The sequence below is a fragment of the Schistocerca americana genome, chromosome 7, assembly GCF_021461395.2.
Source record: "Schistocerca americana isolate TAMUIC-IGC-003095 chromosome 7, iqSchAmer2.1, whole genome shotgun sequence".
Classification (NCBI taxonomy): Eukaryota; Metazoa; Arthropoda; class Insecta; order Orthoptera; family Acrididae; genus Schistocerca; species Schistocerca americana.
Genome location: NC_060125.1, coordinates 450369557 through 450386294, shown reverse-complemented (window position 1 = coordinate 450386294; position 16738 = coordinate 450369557). Strand labels below are relative to the sequence as shown.

The 16738-nt window shown below is 41.2% G+C and overlaps 1 protein-coding gene across 1 annotated transcript in view; it reads right to left on the bottom strand.

Annotated features, from left to right (window-relative positions):
• Positions 1 to 690: 690 nt before the first annotated feature.
• The window catches only part of LOC124622998 (protein inscuteable homolog), a 97922-nt gene continuing 81874 nt past the window's right edge, over positions 691 to 16738 (bottom strand). The window contains exon 10 of the mRNA XM_047148788.1: positions 691 to 4821. Coding sequence (XP_047004744.1) covers positions 4690 to 4821 — 132 coding nt within the window. The 3' untranslated portion in view covers positions 691 to 4689. The remainder of the gene's footprint in view (positions 4822 to 16738) is intronic.

Here is a 16738-nt window from a genome sequence, read left to right as displayed (position 1 = left end):
AGAACAAAAATAATGATCAAAGTCATTTTGATTGAAATTAAAAATACATTTTAATGCACCTGGTGAGATTCGCACCCACAACCTTTTGCATTTGTGACCCTTACCCTAGCTATTACACTACACAACCAATTTATACCATACTACACCACTATTTTTAAAGCTATTGAGAGTAACACAAAATTCCAGAATTGTGTTTTTTGTGATTACTCATAAATGAGGGTCCACCAGGGTGAATGGCTCCAAGGTGTAATACCTGGGGCCTTAAACTATATCACCATATAAATGATTTCAAATTGTTGATCCCATGACTAGCAACCTTTCCATGTTAGAACTGGGCAAGTCATTGAGTAGATTGGGTGGAGGGCAGAATAATAGTTCAAGGGGGATCAGCAGTATCTTCCTCATTTCAGAGCAATATGGCGCAGAAGCCTACACAGAAAATGTGGTTTGTTTATTACAGTCCTGAATGGAACGAAATGACTGGGGGTATTATTCTGTGACTGGACAGCACCTGTTCAAGAAGTGTTGGATTTCTATTTTATGAGAAAAAGGCACAGATTTGTCTATTGACATGGTGAAGAGATAGCTGAACAATTGCATGCATTAAAGTAATGTGAAAAACCAACTGGCAACTTTTCTGATTTATGGCTTTGCCAACTTACAAACATATACATTAGTTTTCACTATAATTGCATTTTAATTTCTTTGGCCATTAGAATGATAGATACAAATTAAATTTCAGTCAACATTTTTATGTACACACAAAAGTACAAAAATTTACAGCAATAATGAGAGATTGACATACTTTCAATTAAAGTTATCCTTTGCCAGTACAGTACAGTCTTTTCCATTTAGGTTTCAAGGCTATTTTACCTTATGTCAGTTGTTTTGTTGTTGTTATGTGTCATCTTCAAAGAAACTTGAGGCCAAGGTCTATGAACTATAGTCTTATTTTTAATTAGAGAGAGTTAATTAATTAATTAATTATTCTATGTTTTTCCATCATAAACAGATAGCAAATTGCAGCTATCAGAGTGAAATTAAAAGATTTTTTGCAGCAGACATGCTATAAGGGACAATTTCTGGTAACAATGATTTTGAAATAATGCCACATATGTAACATAACCATGTATCACTGACTTACAATGCAGTAAGTTGATATAGCACTCACTTTGTCATGTCTGCATATTGGTTGTTGTATTCAACAGTGATTAAAAAGACAACTGAACATTTCAATTTTAATCTTTGTTTTTTTGAAATCATTGGTACGTTGATAGAATGTGTATCAACATACCAACGATTTCGTTTGGTAAGTTTTATATATATATAAAGAATCTGAAACTAATTTTCTTAGGACCTGAAATTATTTCTTATATTAAGTGATGTATCTAAATTTATATGCTTATTACGTACACTGAATTCATTTTTTATCATCACACATTCATGACATATGCAGAGACTGAATACAAACACACATATTGTACTTTTTATCCACTGATATTTCCTACAGTGTCAGCAATCGGACACCAACTCGCTGGTACAAAACCTGGCATCATTAAATTGTATGCCATTTTATGAACATTTTTGTCTGTGTGTAACAGTGTTTACAATGGTTGATTAACTTAGTGCATTCTCTGCATGGTGTAGCCACACAGTCTTTCAATTATCCCAGGCATTTCATTATCATTAATCTCTCAATAAAAGGTTTTTAAATTTCTTCAAACTACTTAACAATTTAAAACAACTGTGATTATGTACCCACAGTTTCAATTTTAGCATATGGCCTTCCTATAGACTACACTGTATTATGACTTTGGAAAGCTCCCAGTATTTTAGGCTGGAAATGGTCAGATAAGGATTCATCTTCTGCAGTATTTGCTCTTTGTAAATCTTCAGACAGCAAATATAAAGCATGCTTCTAATAGTCATTTCTACACAAGAAAACAAACGCTACACTTTTATTTTGTGACAACATCAACAGTAAAACATGTCAAAATACAGTTTCTGCATGCTTCACATCAGGAGCAAACCTATTTTTGACCTTATGCCTATCCCCATTCCCATCTAGTTACTAGAATAGTATATTGGAGCTTACTGTCTGCTGAGAAACAAAGTGTTCTGCATTATAAGACAAACATAATTTGTGCAGAGTAAAAGATGATCTTGTTAATGAGTGCAATAGTGACTTCCTAAGATTTATTAAGGTCTAACATCACAATTTCTTTTTATGAAAAAGAAGTACCAGGACACAGCAGAATCTTTGGATCACTTTAACAAATGTGACCACTGTTACATCAGATGCTTCTTAAAACAGTTTGAATTTACACATGTTGAAGCACAAACTTCGCAAACTTTGTGTCTTGTTAAGTGTAGGCAAACTTTTTTATGAAGACCACACACTAGTCCCTCTAATAAGAACTATAATACAATTGAGTACATTAAATGTGTGTTTGATATCAGTGTTTGCAATAGTCATGAATGTTTCATGATTAAAAAGGTCATACGAGAACAATAAGCATAAAGACCCTTAAAGTGAGAGTGACTTTCACTATTGACTACTTCCATTATTCACAAAAATCATGCATTTCATATATTTGCTATTTTCCCTGATTTCTATATTTACATTTTTTGTATCACAACTCTCTCTGTTAGAAGTTCCTCCAAATTTCCTTCCAATCATAACTTATTTTCTGGCTGCTCTGCAAATATTAGACATGAATCCTCCCTACCTAATCAATTTATTGCACCGTATTTGTGCAGAAAGTCCTCCTTTTGACTTCATAGTGAGTATCAAAATGTAATGAAGTTTGCTGATAGCCATGGAGCTGACAGGTGGTGTGCTGAAAGCAGAATTACTGAGTGGTATTGCTGCTGTGGTGGGGATATACATACAGAAAGAGTTTTAGGGATACTTTATTCCACTGGGTATACGATACATGAAGAAGTAGCTACTTTATCAAAGTGAAAGGAAAGAATCCCTCAGTTAACTGGCAGGAAGAGAAAAATATCATTAACGAGTGCAAGGCAGCACTAAAAATGCTTAAATACTGGGTAGGTACAATTGTGCAGCGGTGAAATGAAGATATGGGCATTCATCAAGTCACTGTTTTGTAAGTCAGAATTATGCAGAACCAGCTAAATTGAGTTGTTACCAGAAATTGTGAATTTTAAAAAGTGCTTCATATAAAACTCTGACATCTTCCCAGTTCAAATATAATGGAACTAATACAAAACTGTAAAAAAACTATTCAATTAATCTCCTAAAAGTATGAATGAAATAATTAATTTAAGAAATCACTGTGATACTAAGATGTCACATAACAACAGCTTTATAAGTAACAATGTGTCAAATGTTTTCTTTATACTTAACAGATGCACATTAATCAGGTCTACCACTTGTTTACATTTATACCTTGAGCTTGCTCATTAGATTAAAACTTTGTGCAGGACTCAGACTTCAAGCTGCCTTTTTACTTACAGTTAGACTGGAGGTTTCAAACAGTTCATAAGATTTCTCCAAGTGCATTAGCTGGCAAAGTATTGCCTGCAATGATCAGGGTTCAAATCTCAATCTAGCACAATGTCTTAATCTTAAGGGATTGCCTATTTCACAGTACACTCCACAATCAGTGCAGTAATACAGAGTTTAAAACAAAAGAGAAGAGGAATTATTTGCAGTCTAAAAGAAAAAGAGTAGCTGATTTAACAAATCAGAGACTTTTAAGAATTTTACATAGTCTGAAGACATAATCCAATTTCTGTTCACCCATAGAAATATGCTTGCTCATTGAGTATTCAAGATTGTCAAGCCAAAAAAATGCCTCACATGACTTAGAATATTATATAAAAACATTGAAACATTGACACATCCTAAAATTTACAATAACTCTCTTAATTGAACAGCTTTACACAAACAAGTACATTGTGTACGAATATTATTAGAGAGCAACTGTCATTTATTTATACACATCATGAACACTGTGTACTCAAAATGAGATGAATGTTCATGTCATAATTGAATGTTTCTTATAACTGTACACTTAGGTCACATTACTTGCAACAATCCAGTTAATAACTACAATCTTCATTCTTCCAGTAACTATGGTCTGACTAAACTCTTTGGTCCCTGTATAAACTTGGAGAAAAGTCTTGATCCTCTGTTGCATGATGATACTGATAACACAACAGCTTTATTAAAATATTATGATTCACTTCTTTGGTGGGTTTTCTGTTTGGTAATTTTTTTACTGTTTTTGAATCATTAAAAATTAAATCATTTACACACCTTCACAGCCAATAGACAAACATCTGCCTGTATCAAAGACAAGACTTTTCTGAGTTTATATGACACACAGAGAAACTCTTCTTTGGAGACAGCTCAGGCAATTAATTATTCACTGTGTGAAAATAGTGTTTTTAAGGACAACATATAAAACATCACAATCCTCAGACTTAATTAGAACACATCTTTGCTTTTAACTGATGATGTTATGTTGACTTTTAACACGCAAAGTTGTGTCATTCAGACTCTTCCATTCAGTCCAGCAAATCCATTTACCACTTTGTACATCCACCTACATTCTGACACTATGTATCAGTATAAAGGGTTCACATTTCTTTACCCTCACACACAATATGAGCAGTTTCTATTCCTCCATAGAGAGCTAATCACAGCCAAAATTACTTCACTCACACATAACTTTCTTGACGAGAGGAATACAAGAGGAAAGAGTCCAGCAGACGGGGTTCCACAAGTTCCATGGCATCCAGCTCTTCAATAACCTCTGTACCACAGTTGGCTGCTATTTTGCGAAGAGCAGCCTGTGAACAATAAAACATTACTGATACAATCTTTTAATGAATTTGAGGTGAATCATGTGGAAAATATTATGTTGAAAAGAAAAAAACGTAAGAACTGTCTACCAAAAGGAGATTAGTTATGATAAGGATTAGCATTATTAGAAATTTTGCTAAAGTTACATCCACTCAGATCATGTACACAGTAATGGAAAAAACTGAGGTGAAATACACATGAAAGTGTGACAATTACTGACAGAGGTATAGCAAAGGAAAGGTTGTGAAGCTATATCGCGTGCACTTGTCAGGGCACTTAAATTAACACACAGGAGCAAACAAAATTTATCCAACAATCACATGAAGTGTTCCAACCCAATCAGTGCTGTGCTGCATTGTTGTTTACTTTCCAGTTGCGTACAGTACGTTTTTCTTAGGAGCAGTCAGTTTAATTATGAAATAGATTTGCATTCTGTGACTATGCACTCACATTGGCTGTTTGCAACACGTGAAAATCTGTGCCAGACCAGGACCTCACAAATTGCAGGTGGTCACATTAACCAGTTTTGCAACATAGTCACAACACTTATGCTCATACAATTTGTGAGTCCTGCACAGAGAGACAAATATACATGTATGTCCGAAGAACATTGTATTGTGAAGATACAGACACTGTATAAAAACAGGCACTGTAGCCATTAATGATGCAGTCAAGTTAGCTCACAAGGTTCACAGACTGCATACTTGGGTTCATTGACTGTGTACTTAAGTTACGGTATTAGCTCATTGCTTTGCACATTTTCCCATGGCCACTTTTCTTTAAACACCGACTTACACTGGGGAAAAAAAACTGGCAGTCACAGAAGAGAAAACAAAGATATGTCGTAAAGGTGCATTAAGGTGTCAATGGAAATCTGCTTAGAAAATGTTCTAATGTCAGAAAAGTCCTGAAAGACCATATCTATCAACTACTGAATGGACCAGTTGAAGAACATAACATAGAACCAGATATTCAAATCTACAGTGAGGACCCTTCCACCACCTGGACAGAAATAGGGACAGCTTTAAAATCTGTGCCTAAAGGAAAATCTCCAGGTGCAGAAGAAAGGGCAGTGGGCATTCAAGACTTACAATGGCTGCACAGAACATTCAATGCAACGTGGAAAGACAACAAGATGCCCACAGACTGGAGCAAAGGGTGTCATAATTACTCTGTTCCAGAACATCAGTAGATGAAAGCCCACTAATTATAGAGGAATAACTCTGTTGGCACATGAGCTGAAAATTCTAGAGAAGATCATAGAGTAAAGATTGAGAATTATCATAAGCCACAGCTGAAAGAGGAGTGGTTTGGTTTCAGAAATAACGTATCAACAGTGGATCTAATTTTCAGTACCAGCATGTTGATGGAAAAACGCTAGGAGAAAGGTGAAGGCCCATTAACTGTGTTCTTATATACATAAAGGCATCTTATAGTGTTGCAAGGGAAAAGATCTTGGAGTGCCAGAGGAAAAAGAATGTATCTGAAGGACAGGTAAGTAAAATCCAGATGTTATTTCAGGCCTATACTAGCTGTGTACAAGTTGGAGAGTGATGACCTTCAAGGTTTAAGACCAAGAGCGGAGTTCAAAAAGGCAGTGCACTGTCTCCACTACTCTTCACCACTGTTATGTATGATATAAAGAACACCATGAAAAGCTTTGGTGAAATTAATGCAATTGTTTTTGTGATTATGTCATGATCTGGGGTGAAACAGAAGACAAAGTTCAGACCAAACATCTGGAAATCCCAGTTCCAGGAGTTCAACCTTCACATCAGTGAGATGAAGACAGTCAACACAGATGGGAATCCTGTAAGTGTGAAACTAGGAGACCACCAGCTAGAGCGTGTGGACAGTTTTCCGCCCTCAGGAGTATAATCACCAGCGATAATTCGATTAGCCGCAAGATTACTAACAGAACAAAAGGGTGCCGATTTCTAAAAACAAGTGAAAACCCTACTATGGGACAAGAAAATTCCAGAAAAAGCAAAATTAGTGACATTCATCAGCTATGACATACCAATATTGACCTACAGTATCAAAGAGAGACATTGAGACTCCAGGCATCAAGAATGTAATTCCTTAGATTTACTATTCAGAAGACTGAGAAGGATAAAGTAAGAAATGAGGAGCTGAGGAAGAATTCCCGAATCAAGACACATGTTTTAGACTGAATCCGTGCTCCCAAGCTATAGTGTTACAGGCATATAATGAAGTTGGAGGGGGAAAAAAATATATATAAGAAACCAAGGATGATGTAACTTACCAAGCAAAAGTGTTGGCATGTTGATAGACACACAAACAAACACAAACACACACACACACAAAATTCAAGCTTTCGCAACCAACGGTTGCTTCATCAGGAAAGAGGGAAGGAGAGGGAAAGACGAAAGGATGTGGCTTTTAAGGGAGAGGGTAAGGAGTCATTCCAATCCCGGGAGCGGAAAGACTTACCTTAGTGGGAAAAAGGACAGGCATACACTCGCGCGCACACACACACACACACACACACACACACACACACACACACACACACACACACATATCCATCCGCACATACACAGAAACAAGCAGACATTTGTAAAGGCAAAGAGTTTGGGCAGAGATGTCAGTCGAGGCGGAAGTACAGAGGCAAAAATGTTGTTGAAAGACAGGTGAGGTATGAGCGGCGGCAAATTGAAATTAGAAATTAGTGGAGATTGAGGCCTGGCGGATAATGACAAGAGAGGATATACTGAAGGGCAAGTTCCCATCTCCAGAGTTCTGACAGGTTGGTGTTAGTGGGAAGTATCCAGATAACCCGGACGGTGTAACACTGCGCCAAGATGTGCTGGCCGTGCACCAACGCATGTTTAGCCACAGGGTGATCCTCATTACCAACAAACACTGTCTGCCTGTGTCCATTCATGCGAATTTTGCTGGTCATTTCCACATAGAAAACTTCACAGTGTAGGCAGGTCAGTTGGTAAATCACGTGGGTGCTTTCACACGCGGCTCTACCTTTGATCGTGTACACCTTCCGGGTTACAGGACTGGAGTAGGTGGTGGTGGGAGGGTGCATGGGACAGGTTTTACACCGGGGGCGGTTACAATGGGAGGAGCCAGAGGGTAGGGAAGGTGGTTTGGGGATTTCATAGGGATGAACTAAGAGGTTACGAAGGTTAGGTGGATGGCAGAAAGACACTCTTGGTGGAGTGGGGAGGATTTAATGAAGGATGGATCTCATTTCAGGGCAGGATTTGAGGAAGTCGTATCCCTGCTGGAGAGCCACATTCAGAGTCTGATCCAGTCCCGGAAAGTATCCTGTCACAAGTGGGGCACTTTTGGGGTTCTTCTGTGGGAGGTTCTGGGTTTGAGGAGATGAGGTAGTGGCTCTGGTTATTTGCTTCTGTACCAGGTCGGGAGGGTAGTTGTGGGATGCAAAAGCTGTTTTCAGGTTGTTGGTGTAATGGTTCAGGGATTCCGGACTGGAGCAGATTCGTTTGCCACGAAGACCTAGGCTGTAGGGAAGGGACCGTTTGATGTGGAATGGGTGGCAGCTGTCATAATGGAGGTACTGTTGCTTGTTGGTGGGTTTGATGTGGGCAGACGTGTGAAGCTGACCATTGGACAGGTGGAGGTCAACGTCAAGGAAAGTGGCATGGGATTTGGAGTAGGACCAGGTGAATCTGATGGAACCAAAGGAGTTGAGGTTGGAGAGGAAATTCTGGAGTTCTTCTTCACTGTGAGTCCAGATCATGAAAATGTCATCAATCTGTACCATCTTTGGGTTGGCAGGCCTGGGTAACTAAGAAGGCTTCCTCTAAGCGACCCATGAATAGGTTGGCGTACGAGGGGGCCATCCTGGTACCCATGGTTGTTCCCTGTAATTGTTGGTATGTCTGGCTTTCGAAAGTGAAGAAGTTGTGGGTCAGGATGAAGCTGGCTAAGGTAATGAGGAAAGAGGTTTTAGGTAGAGTGGCAGGTGATCGGCGTGAAAGGAAGTGCTCCATCGCAGTGAGGCCCTGAACGTGCGGAATATTTGTGTATAAGGAAGTGGCATCAATGGTTACAAGGATGGTTTCCAGGGGTAACAGACTGGGTAACGATTCCAGGCATTCGAGAACGTGGTTGGTGTCTTTGATGAAGGATGGGAGACTGCATGTAATGGGTTGAAGGTGTTGATCTGCGTAGGCAGGCAGAGATACGTTCTGTGGGGGTTTGGTAACCAGCTACAATGGGACGGCCGGAATGATTGGGTTTGTGAATTTTAGGAAGAAGGTAGAAGGTAGGGGTGCGGGGTGTTGGTGGGGTCAGGAGGTTGATGGAGTCAGGTGAAAGGTTTTGTAGGGGGCCTAAGGTTCTGAGGATTCCTTGAAGCTCCACCTGGACATCAGGAATGGGATTACCTTGGCAAACTTTGTATGTAGTGTTGTCTGAAAGCTGGCGCAGTCCCTCAGCCACATACTCCCGACGATAAAGTACCACGGTCGTGGAACCCTTGTCCGCCGGAAGAATGACGATGGACCGGTCAGCCTTCAGATCACGGATAGCCTGGCTTCAGCAGTGGTGATGTTGGGAGTAGGATTAAGGTTTTTTAAGAAGGATTGAGAGGCAAGGCTGGAAGTCAGAAATTCCTGGAAAGTTGGAGAGGGTGGTTTTGAGGTAGAGGAGGTGGGTTCCGCTGTGACGGAGGACGGAACTGTTCCAGGCAGGGTTCAATTTGGATAGTCTGTTGGGGAGTTGGATCATTAGGAGTAGGATTAGGATCATTTTTCTTCATGGCAAAGTGATATTTCCAGCAGAGAGTACGGGTGTAGGACAGTAAATCTTTGACAAGGGCTGTTTGGTTGAATCTGGGAATGGGGCTGAAGGTGAGACCTTTGGATAGGACAGAGGTTTCAGATTGGGAGAGAGGTTTGGAGGAAAGGTTAACTACTGAATTAGGGTGTTGTGGTTCCAGATTCTGTTGATTGGAATTTTGAGGTTTTGGGGGGAGTGGAGCTGGAAGTGGGAGATTGAGTAGATGGGAGAGACTGGGTTTGTGTGCAATGAGAGGAGGTTGAGGTTTGCTGGAAAGGTTGTGAAGGGTGAGTTAGTTGCCTTTCTGGAGGTGGGAAACCAGGAGATTGGATAGTTTTATGAGGTGGAGGGTGGTATGCTGTTCTAATTTGCGGTTGGCCTGTAGGAGGATGCTCTGAACAGCCGGTGTGGATGTGGGAGAGGAAAGACTGAGGACTTTTATTAAGGATAGGAGTTGACGGGTGTGTTCATTTGCTGAGTTGATGTGTAGGTGATGGATTAGGTGGGTGAGGGCAATGGATTGTTTAGTTTGGAACTGGTATAGGGACTGATGGAAAGAAGGGTTACAGCCAGAGATGGGAACTTTAAGTATGAGGCCTTTGGGGGTAATGCCAAATGTCAGACAATCCTGAGAAAATAAAATATGGGAGTGTAATCTGGCTAGGGCAAAGGCATGTTTGCGGAGGGAATGTAAATAAAACTTAATGGGGTCGTTTTGGGGTTGGTGTGAGGGTGACATGGTATTAGAAGGTGGCAAGTGTAACATGAGGCTGAAATGAAAATAAAAATATATGGGGAGAGATAAAGGTGAACTGGTAAGCAACTGGAGAAAAGGCGTAAAAGTGATGTTTTTTGGATTGATTGGAATGACTCCTTACCCTCTCCCTTAAAACCCACATCCTTTCGTCTTTCCCTCTCCTTCCCTCTTTCCTGATGAAGCAACCGTTGGTTGCGAAAGCTTGAATTTTATGTGTATGTTTGTGTGTCTATCGACCTGCCAGCGCTTTCGTTTGCTAAGTCACATCATTTTTGTTTTTAGATATATTTTTCCCACATGGAATGTTTCCCTCTATTGTGTCTGTATGTGTGGATGGATATGTGCGTGTGTGCGAGTGTATACCTGTCCTTTTTTCCCCCTAAGGTAAGTCTTTCCGCTCCCGGGATTGGAATGACTCCTTACCCTCTCCCTTAAAACCCACTTCCTTTCGTCTTTCCCTCTCCTTCCCTCTTTCCTGATGAGGCAACAGTTTGTTGCGAAAGCTTGAATTTTGTGTGTATGTTTGTGTGTCTATCGACCTGCCAGCGCTTTTGTTCGGTAAGTCACCTCATCTTTGTATGTATATATATATATATATATATAAAAAAAACAAAGATGAGGTGACTTACCGAACAAAAGCGCTGGCAGGTCGATAGACACACAAACAAACACAAACACACACACAAAATTCAAGCTTTCGCAACAAACTGTTGCCTCATCAGGAAAGAGGGAAGGAGAGGGGAAGACGAAAGGAAGTGGGTTTTAAAGGAGAGGGTAAGGAGTCATTCCAATCCCGGGAGCGGAAAGACTTACCTTAGGGGGAAAAAAGGACAGGTATCACTCGCACACACGCACATATCCATCCACACATACAGACACAAGCAGACATATTTAAAGACAAAGAGTTTGGGCAGAGATGTCAGTCGAGGCAGAAGTGTAGAGGCAAAGAAGTTGTTGAAAGACAGGTGAGGTATGAGTGGCGGCAACTTGAAATTAGCGGAGATTGAGGCCTGGCGGATGACGAGAAGAGAGGATATACTGAAGGGCAAGTTCCCATCTCCGGAGTTCGGATAGGTTGGTGTTGGTGGGAAGTATCCAGATAACCCGGACGGTGTAACACTGTGCCAAGATGTGCTGGCTGTGCACCAAGGCATGTTTAGCCACAGGGTGATCCTCATTACCAACAAACACTGTCTGCCTGTGTCCATTCATGCGAATGGACAGTTTGTTGCTGGTCATTCCCACATAGAATGCATCACAGTGTAGGCAGGTCAGTTGGTAAATCACGTGGGTGCTTTCACACGTGGCTCTGCCTCTGATCGTGTACACCTTCCGGGTTACAGGACTGGAGTAGGTGGTGGTGGGAGGGTGCATGGGACAGGTTTTGCATCGGGGGCGGTTACAAGGATAGGAGCCAGAGGGTAGGGAAGGTGGTTTGGGGATTTCATAGGGATGAACTAACAGGTTACGAAGGTTAGGTGGACGGTGGAAAGACACTCTTGGCGGAGTGGGGAGGATTTCATGAAGGATGGATCTCATTTCAGGGCAGGATTTGAGGAAGTCGTATCCCTGCTGGAGAGCCACATTCAGAGTCTGGTCCAGTCCCGGAAAGTATCCTGTCACAAGTGGGGCACTTTTGTGGTTCTTCTGTGGGGGATGAGGGGACAAGGAAGTGGCTCTGGTTATTTGCTTCTGTACCAGGTCGGGAGGGTAGTTGCGGGATGCGAAAGCTGTTTTCAGGTTGTTGGTGTAATGATTCAGGGATTCCGGACTGGAGCAGATTCGTTTGCCACGAAGACCTAGGCTGTAGGGAAGGGACCGTTTGATGTGGAATGGGTGGCAGCTGTCATAATGGAGGTACTGTTGCTTGTTGGTGGGTTTGATGTGGACGGACGTGTGAAGTTGGCCATTGGACAGGTGGAGGTCAACGTCAAGGAAAGTGGCATGGGATTTGGAGTAGGACCAGGTGAAACTGATGGAACCAAAGGAGTTGAGGTTGGAGAGGAAATTCTGGAGTTCTTCTTCACTGTGAGTCCAGATCATGAAGATGTCATCAATAAATCTGTACCAAACTTTGGGTTGGCAGACTTGGGTAACCAAGAAGGCTTCCTCTAAGCGACCCATGAATAGGTTGGCGTACGAGGGGGCCATCCTGGTGCCCATGGCTGTTCCCTTTAATTGTTGGTATGTCTGGCCCTCAAAAGTGAAGAAGTTGTGGGTCAGGATGAAGCTGGCTAAGGTGATGAGGAAAGAGGTTTTAGGTAGGGTGGCAGGTGATCGGCGTGAAAGGAAATGCTCCATCGCAGCGAGGCCCTGGACGTGCGGAATATTTGTGTATAAGGACGTGGCATCAATGGTTACAAGGATGGTTTCCGGGGGTAACAGATTGGGTAAGGATTCCAGGCGTTCAAGGAAGTGGTTGGTGTCCTTGATGAAGGATGGGAGACTGCATGTAATGGGTTGAAGGTGTTGATCTACGTAGGCAGAGATGCGTTCTGTGGGGGCTTGGTAACCAGCTACAATGGGGCGGCCGGGATGATTGGGTTTGTGGATTTTAGGAAGAAGGTAGAAGGTAGGGGTGCGGGGTGTCGGTGGGGTCAGGAGGTTGATGGAGTCAGGTGAAAGGTTTTGCAGGGGGCCTAAGGTTCTGAGGATTCCTTGAAGCTCCGCCTGGACATCGGGAATGGGGTTACCTTGGCAAACTTTGTATGTGGTGTTGTCTGAAAGCTGACGCAGTCCCTCAGCCACATACTCCCGACGATCAAGTACCACGGTCGTGGAACCCTTGTCCGCCGGAAGAATGACGATGGATCGGTCAGCCTTCAGATCACGGATAGCCTGGGCTTCAGCAGTGGTGATGTTGGGTGTAGGATTAAGGTTTTTTAAGAAGGATTGAGATGCAAGGCTGGAAGTCAGAAATTCCTGGAAGGTTTGGAGAGGGTGATTTTGAGGAAGAGGAGGTGGGTCCCGCTGTGACGGAGGACGGAACTGTTCCAGGCAGGGTTCAATTTGGATGGTGTCTTGAGGAGTCGGATCATTAGGAGTAGGATTAGGATCATTTTTCTTCGTGGCAAAGTGATACTTCCAGCAGAGAGTACGGGTGTAGGACAGTAAATCTTTGACGAGGGCTGTTTGGTTGAATCTGGGAGTGGGGCTGAAGGTGAGGCCTTTGGATAGGACAGAGGTTTCGGATTGGGAGAGAGGTTTGGAGGAAAGGTTAACTACTGAATTAGGGTGTTGTGGTTCCAGATTGTGTTGATCGGAATTTTGAGGTTTTGGAGGGAGTGGAGCTGGAAGTGGGAGATTGAGTAGATGGGAGAGACTGGGTTTGTGTGCAATGAGAGGAGGTTGAGGTTTGCTGGAAAGGTTGTGAAGGGTGAGTGAGTTGCCTTTCCGGAGGTGGGAAACCAGGAGATTGGATAGTTTTTTGAGGTGGAGGGTGGCATGCTGTTCTAATTTACGGTTGGCCTGTAGGAGGATGTACAGCCGGTGTGGATGTGGGGGAGGAAAGATTAAGGCTTTTATGTGGGGGAGGAAAGATTCCCCCTAAGGTAAGTCTTTCCGCTCCCGGGATTGGAATGACTCCTTACCCTCTCCTTTAAAACCCACTTCCTTTCGTCTTCCCCTCTCCTTCCCTCTTTCCTGATGAGGCAACAGTTTGTTGCGAAAGCTTGAATTTTGTGTGTGTGTTTGTGTTTGTTTGTGTGTCTATCGACCTGCCAGCGCTTTTGTTCGGTAAGTCACCTCATCTTTGTTTTTATATATAATTTTTCCCACGTGGAATGTTTCCTTCCATTATATATATATATATATATATATATATATATATATATATATATATATATATATATATATATATATATATATATATATATATGTGTGTGTCTATCGACCTGCCAGCGCTTTTGTTCGGTAAGTCACCTCATCTTTGTTTTTATATATAATTTTTCCCACGTGGAATGTTTCCTTCCATTATATATATATATATAATGGAAGGAAACATTCCACGTGGGAAAAATTATATATAAAAACAAAGATGAGGTGACTTACCGAACAAAAGCGCTGGCAGGTCGATAGACACACAAACAAACACAAACATACACACAAAATTCAAGCTTTCGCAACAAACTGTTGCCTCATCAGGAAAGAGGGAAGGAGAGGGGAAGACGAAAGGAGGTGGGTTTTAAAGGAGAGGGTAAGGAGTCATTCCAATCCCGGGAGCGGAAAGACTTACCTTAGGGGGGAAAAAAGGACAGGTATACACTCGCACACACGCACATATCCATCCACACATATATATATATATATATATATATATATATATATATATATATATATATATATATATGAATTCACGTGGGAAAAATTATATATAAAAACAAAGATGAGGTGACTTACCGAACAAAGTCTGTATGTGTGGATGGATATGTGCGTGTGTGCGAGTGTATACCTGTCCTTTTTTCCCCCTAAGGTAAGTCTTTCCGCTCCCGGGATTGGAATGACTCCTTACCCTCTCCTTTAAAACCCACTTCCTTTCGTCTTCCCCTCTCCTTCCCTCTTTCCTGATGAGGCAACAGTTTGTTGCGAAAGCTTGAATTTTGTGTGTATGTTTGTGTTTGTTTGTGTGTCTATCGACCTGCCAGCGCTTTTGTTCGGTAAGTCACCTCATCTTAAGAGAGGTGGAAGGAAAACGTCCTGTAACAAGACCCAGAACCCGCTGGTTGGACATGATGAAGGAAGACTACATTGCCAGAAGAAGGAAAATGGATAATGTCCTCCGTGACAGATTATGCACAGATAGAAGAAAGTAGAAGAGGCTCATTAACAGTAACAAGAAAATTGGAACTGTACAATGATGATGCTTTCCTTCTGAACAAACTTGCTTCACAACTTGTTTTCCACAGCACTTGGCTCTATTTAGTTTTATCTTATGCTCGGCAGATGGCCCGGTCTACCCTTGCAATTACTAGCAACAAGATATCATTTCAAGTACACTGCCGAAACCAAAAAATTACGCAAAACAAAACACAACTGTTAACACGGATTCCTACTAATCCACAAAATCACTGACAAAGCTTCAAAGTGCCATAAATAGTTTAAATGCCTTATTCATGATTGTACAAAAATTGATTAATGCACTACATCATTAATTTCAACTGTGAATTACAGCACAAGATACAATCACTCAGAACTCCCAGATACTCTACTATGTTATCCATTAAACATTCTAATCATTGAATAACACTTTCCTACTATTAATCACAACAAATATTCACGTAAAATAATAAACATTCCAATGCAGTCACCAATAAAAACAGATCAAATAAAAAATAATGCTGGAAAACCCTCTTTCTCACATAACACATTATTCTTAACAAATCATCTTTACCAGTAAATGATCTGACTCCATTTATATCTTATGCTTGGCACCTCTGTTTGTTTATGCAGTAGTTTCTTTACCTGTTTGGCTACATCATTCAGAACTTTGTCTCTACAGCAATGGCTCCCCTTCCGTTTTCCTAGATAACACACTCCTAAACTATGCTAAAGCAAACCCACATACAGTACTATCACTCACAATACATCGACAAGTTGTTCCATTTACTTCCTTCATTGCAATGCTAATGACAGATTGAATCATCCTTGCGATGTTACATATCCTTGCAGCTTGTGGTACTACATCACACGAATTTAGCCTTAATGATTTTACCGCCAGTTAAACCGGATTGTCCTACGTGACAGATGAACCTTGCAGCTATTTATCACTGGCAAAAACTTCACATCTGTGAATCTCCCATCTTCAGGTACACATACTTCACAGAATTTAGACTACTAAGTCCAATCATTAACATTACAAATATATTTTGTTTTCCTCCTTGTGAGGTGGTGGCACTACCTCAGGTGGTGACAAATATGTATCCTTCAGAAATAAATACATCTGTACCACTTCATTACTCACAACGTCTGCAACACACTCAACCTGAATAACAGCTTGTTGTGCATTCTTCAGAGTATCTGTAGCAAAATTACTGTCTGCAATTCCACTCCACATGATACAAAATCATTGGCACATGCACTTCCCTGTACATCTAGTCCAGGCTTCATGGTCTCTAAATAACTCCCATTATCACCTAATGTGGTAGATACTATTGTAAGTATCTAGCTCACCCTTGTGGTTATCCACACACACTTTTTATTTCAGTGCAACATCAGGGTGTATATGCAGACAAGGAAAAAAAAAAAAATTCCCGGATTTCCCAGTTAAAAATACACTTTCTCCCAGATGAAAACACACTTTTTCCATCTTAAGTGACAGTATATTTTCCCTCGGAACTGCAAAACTTATCAATCCTTTAAATTGTTAT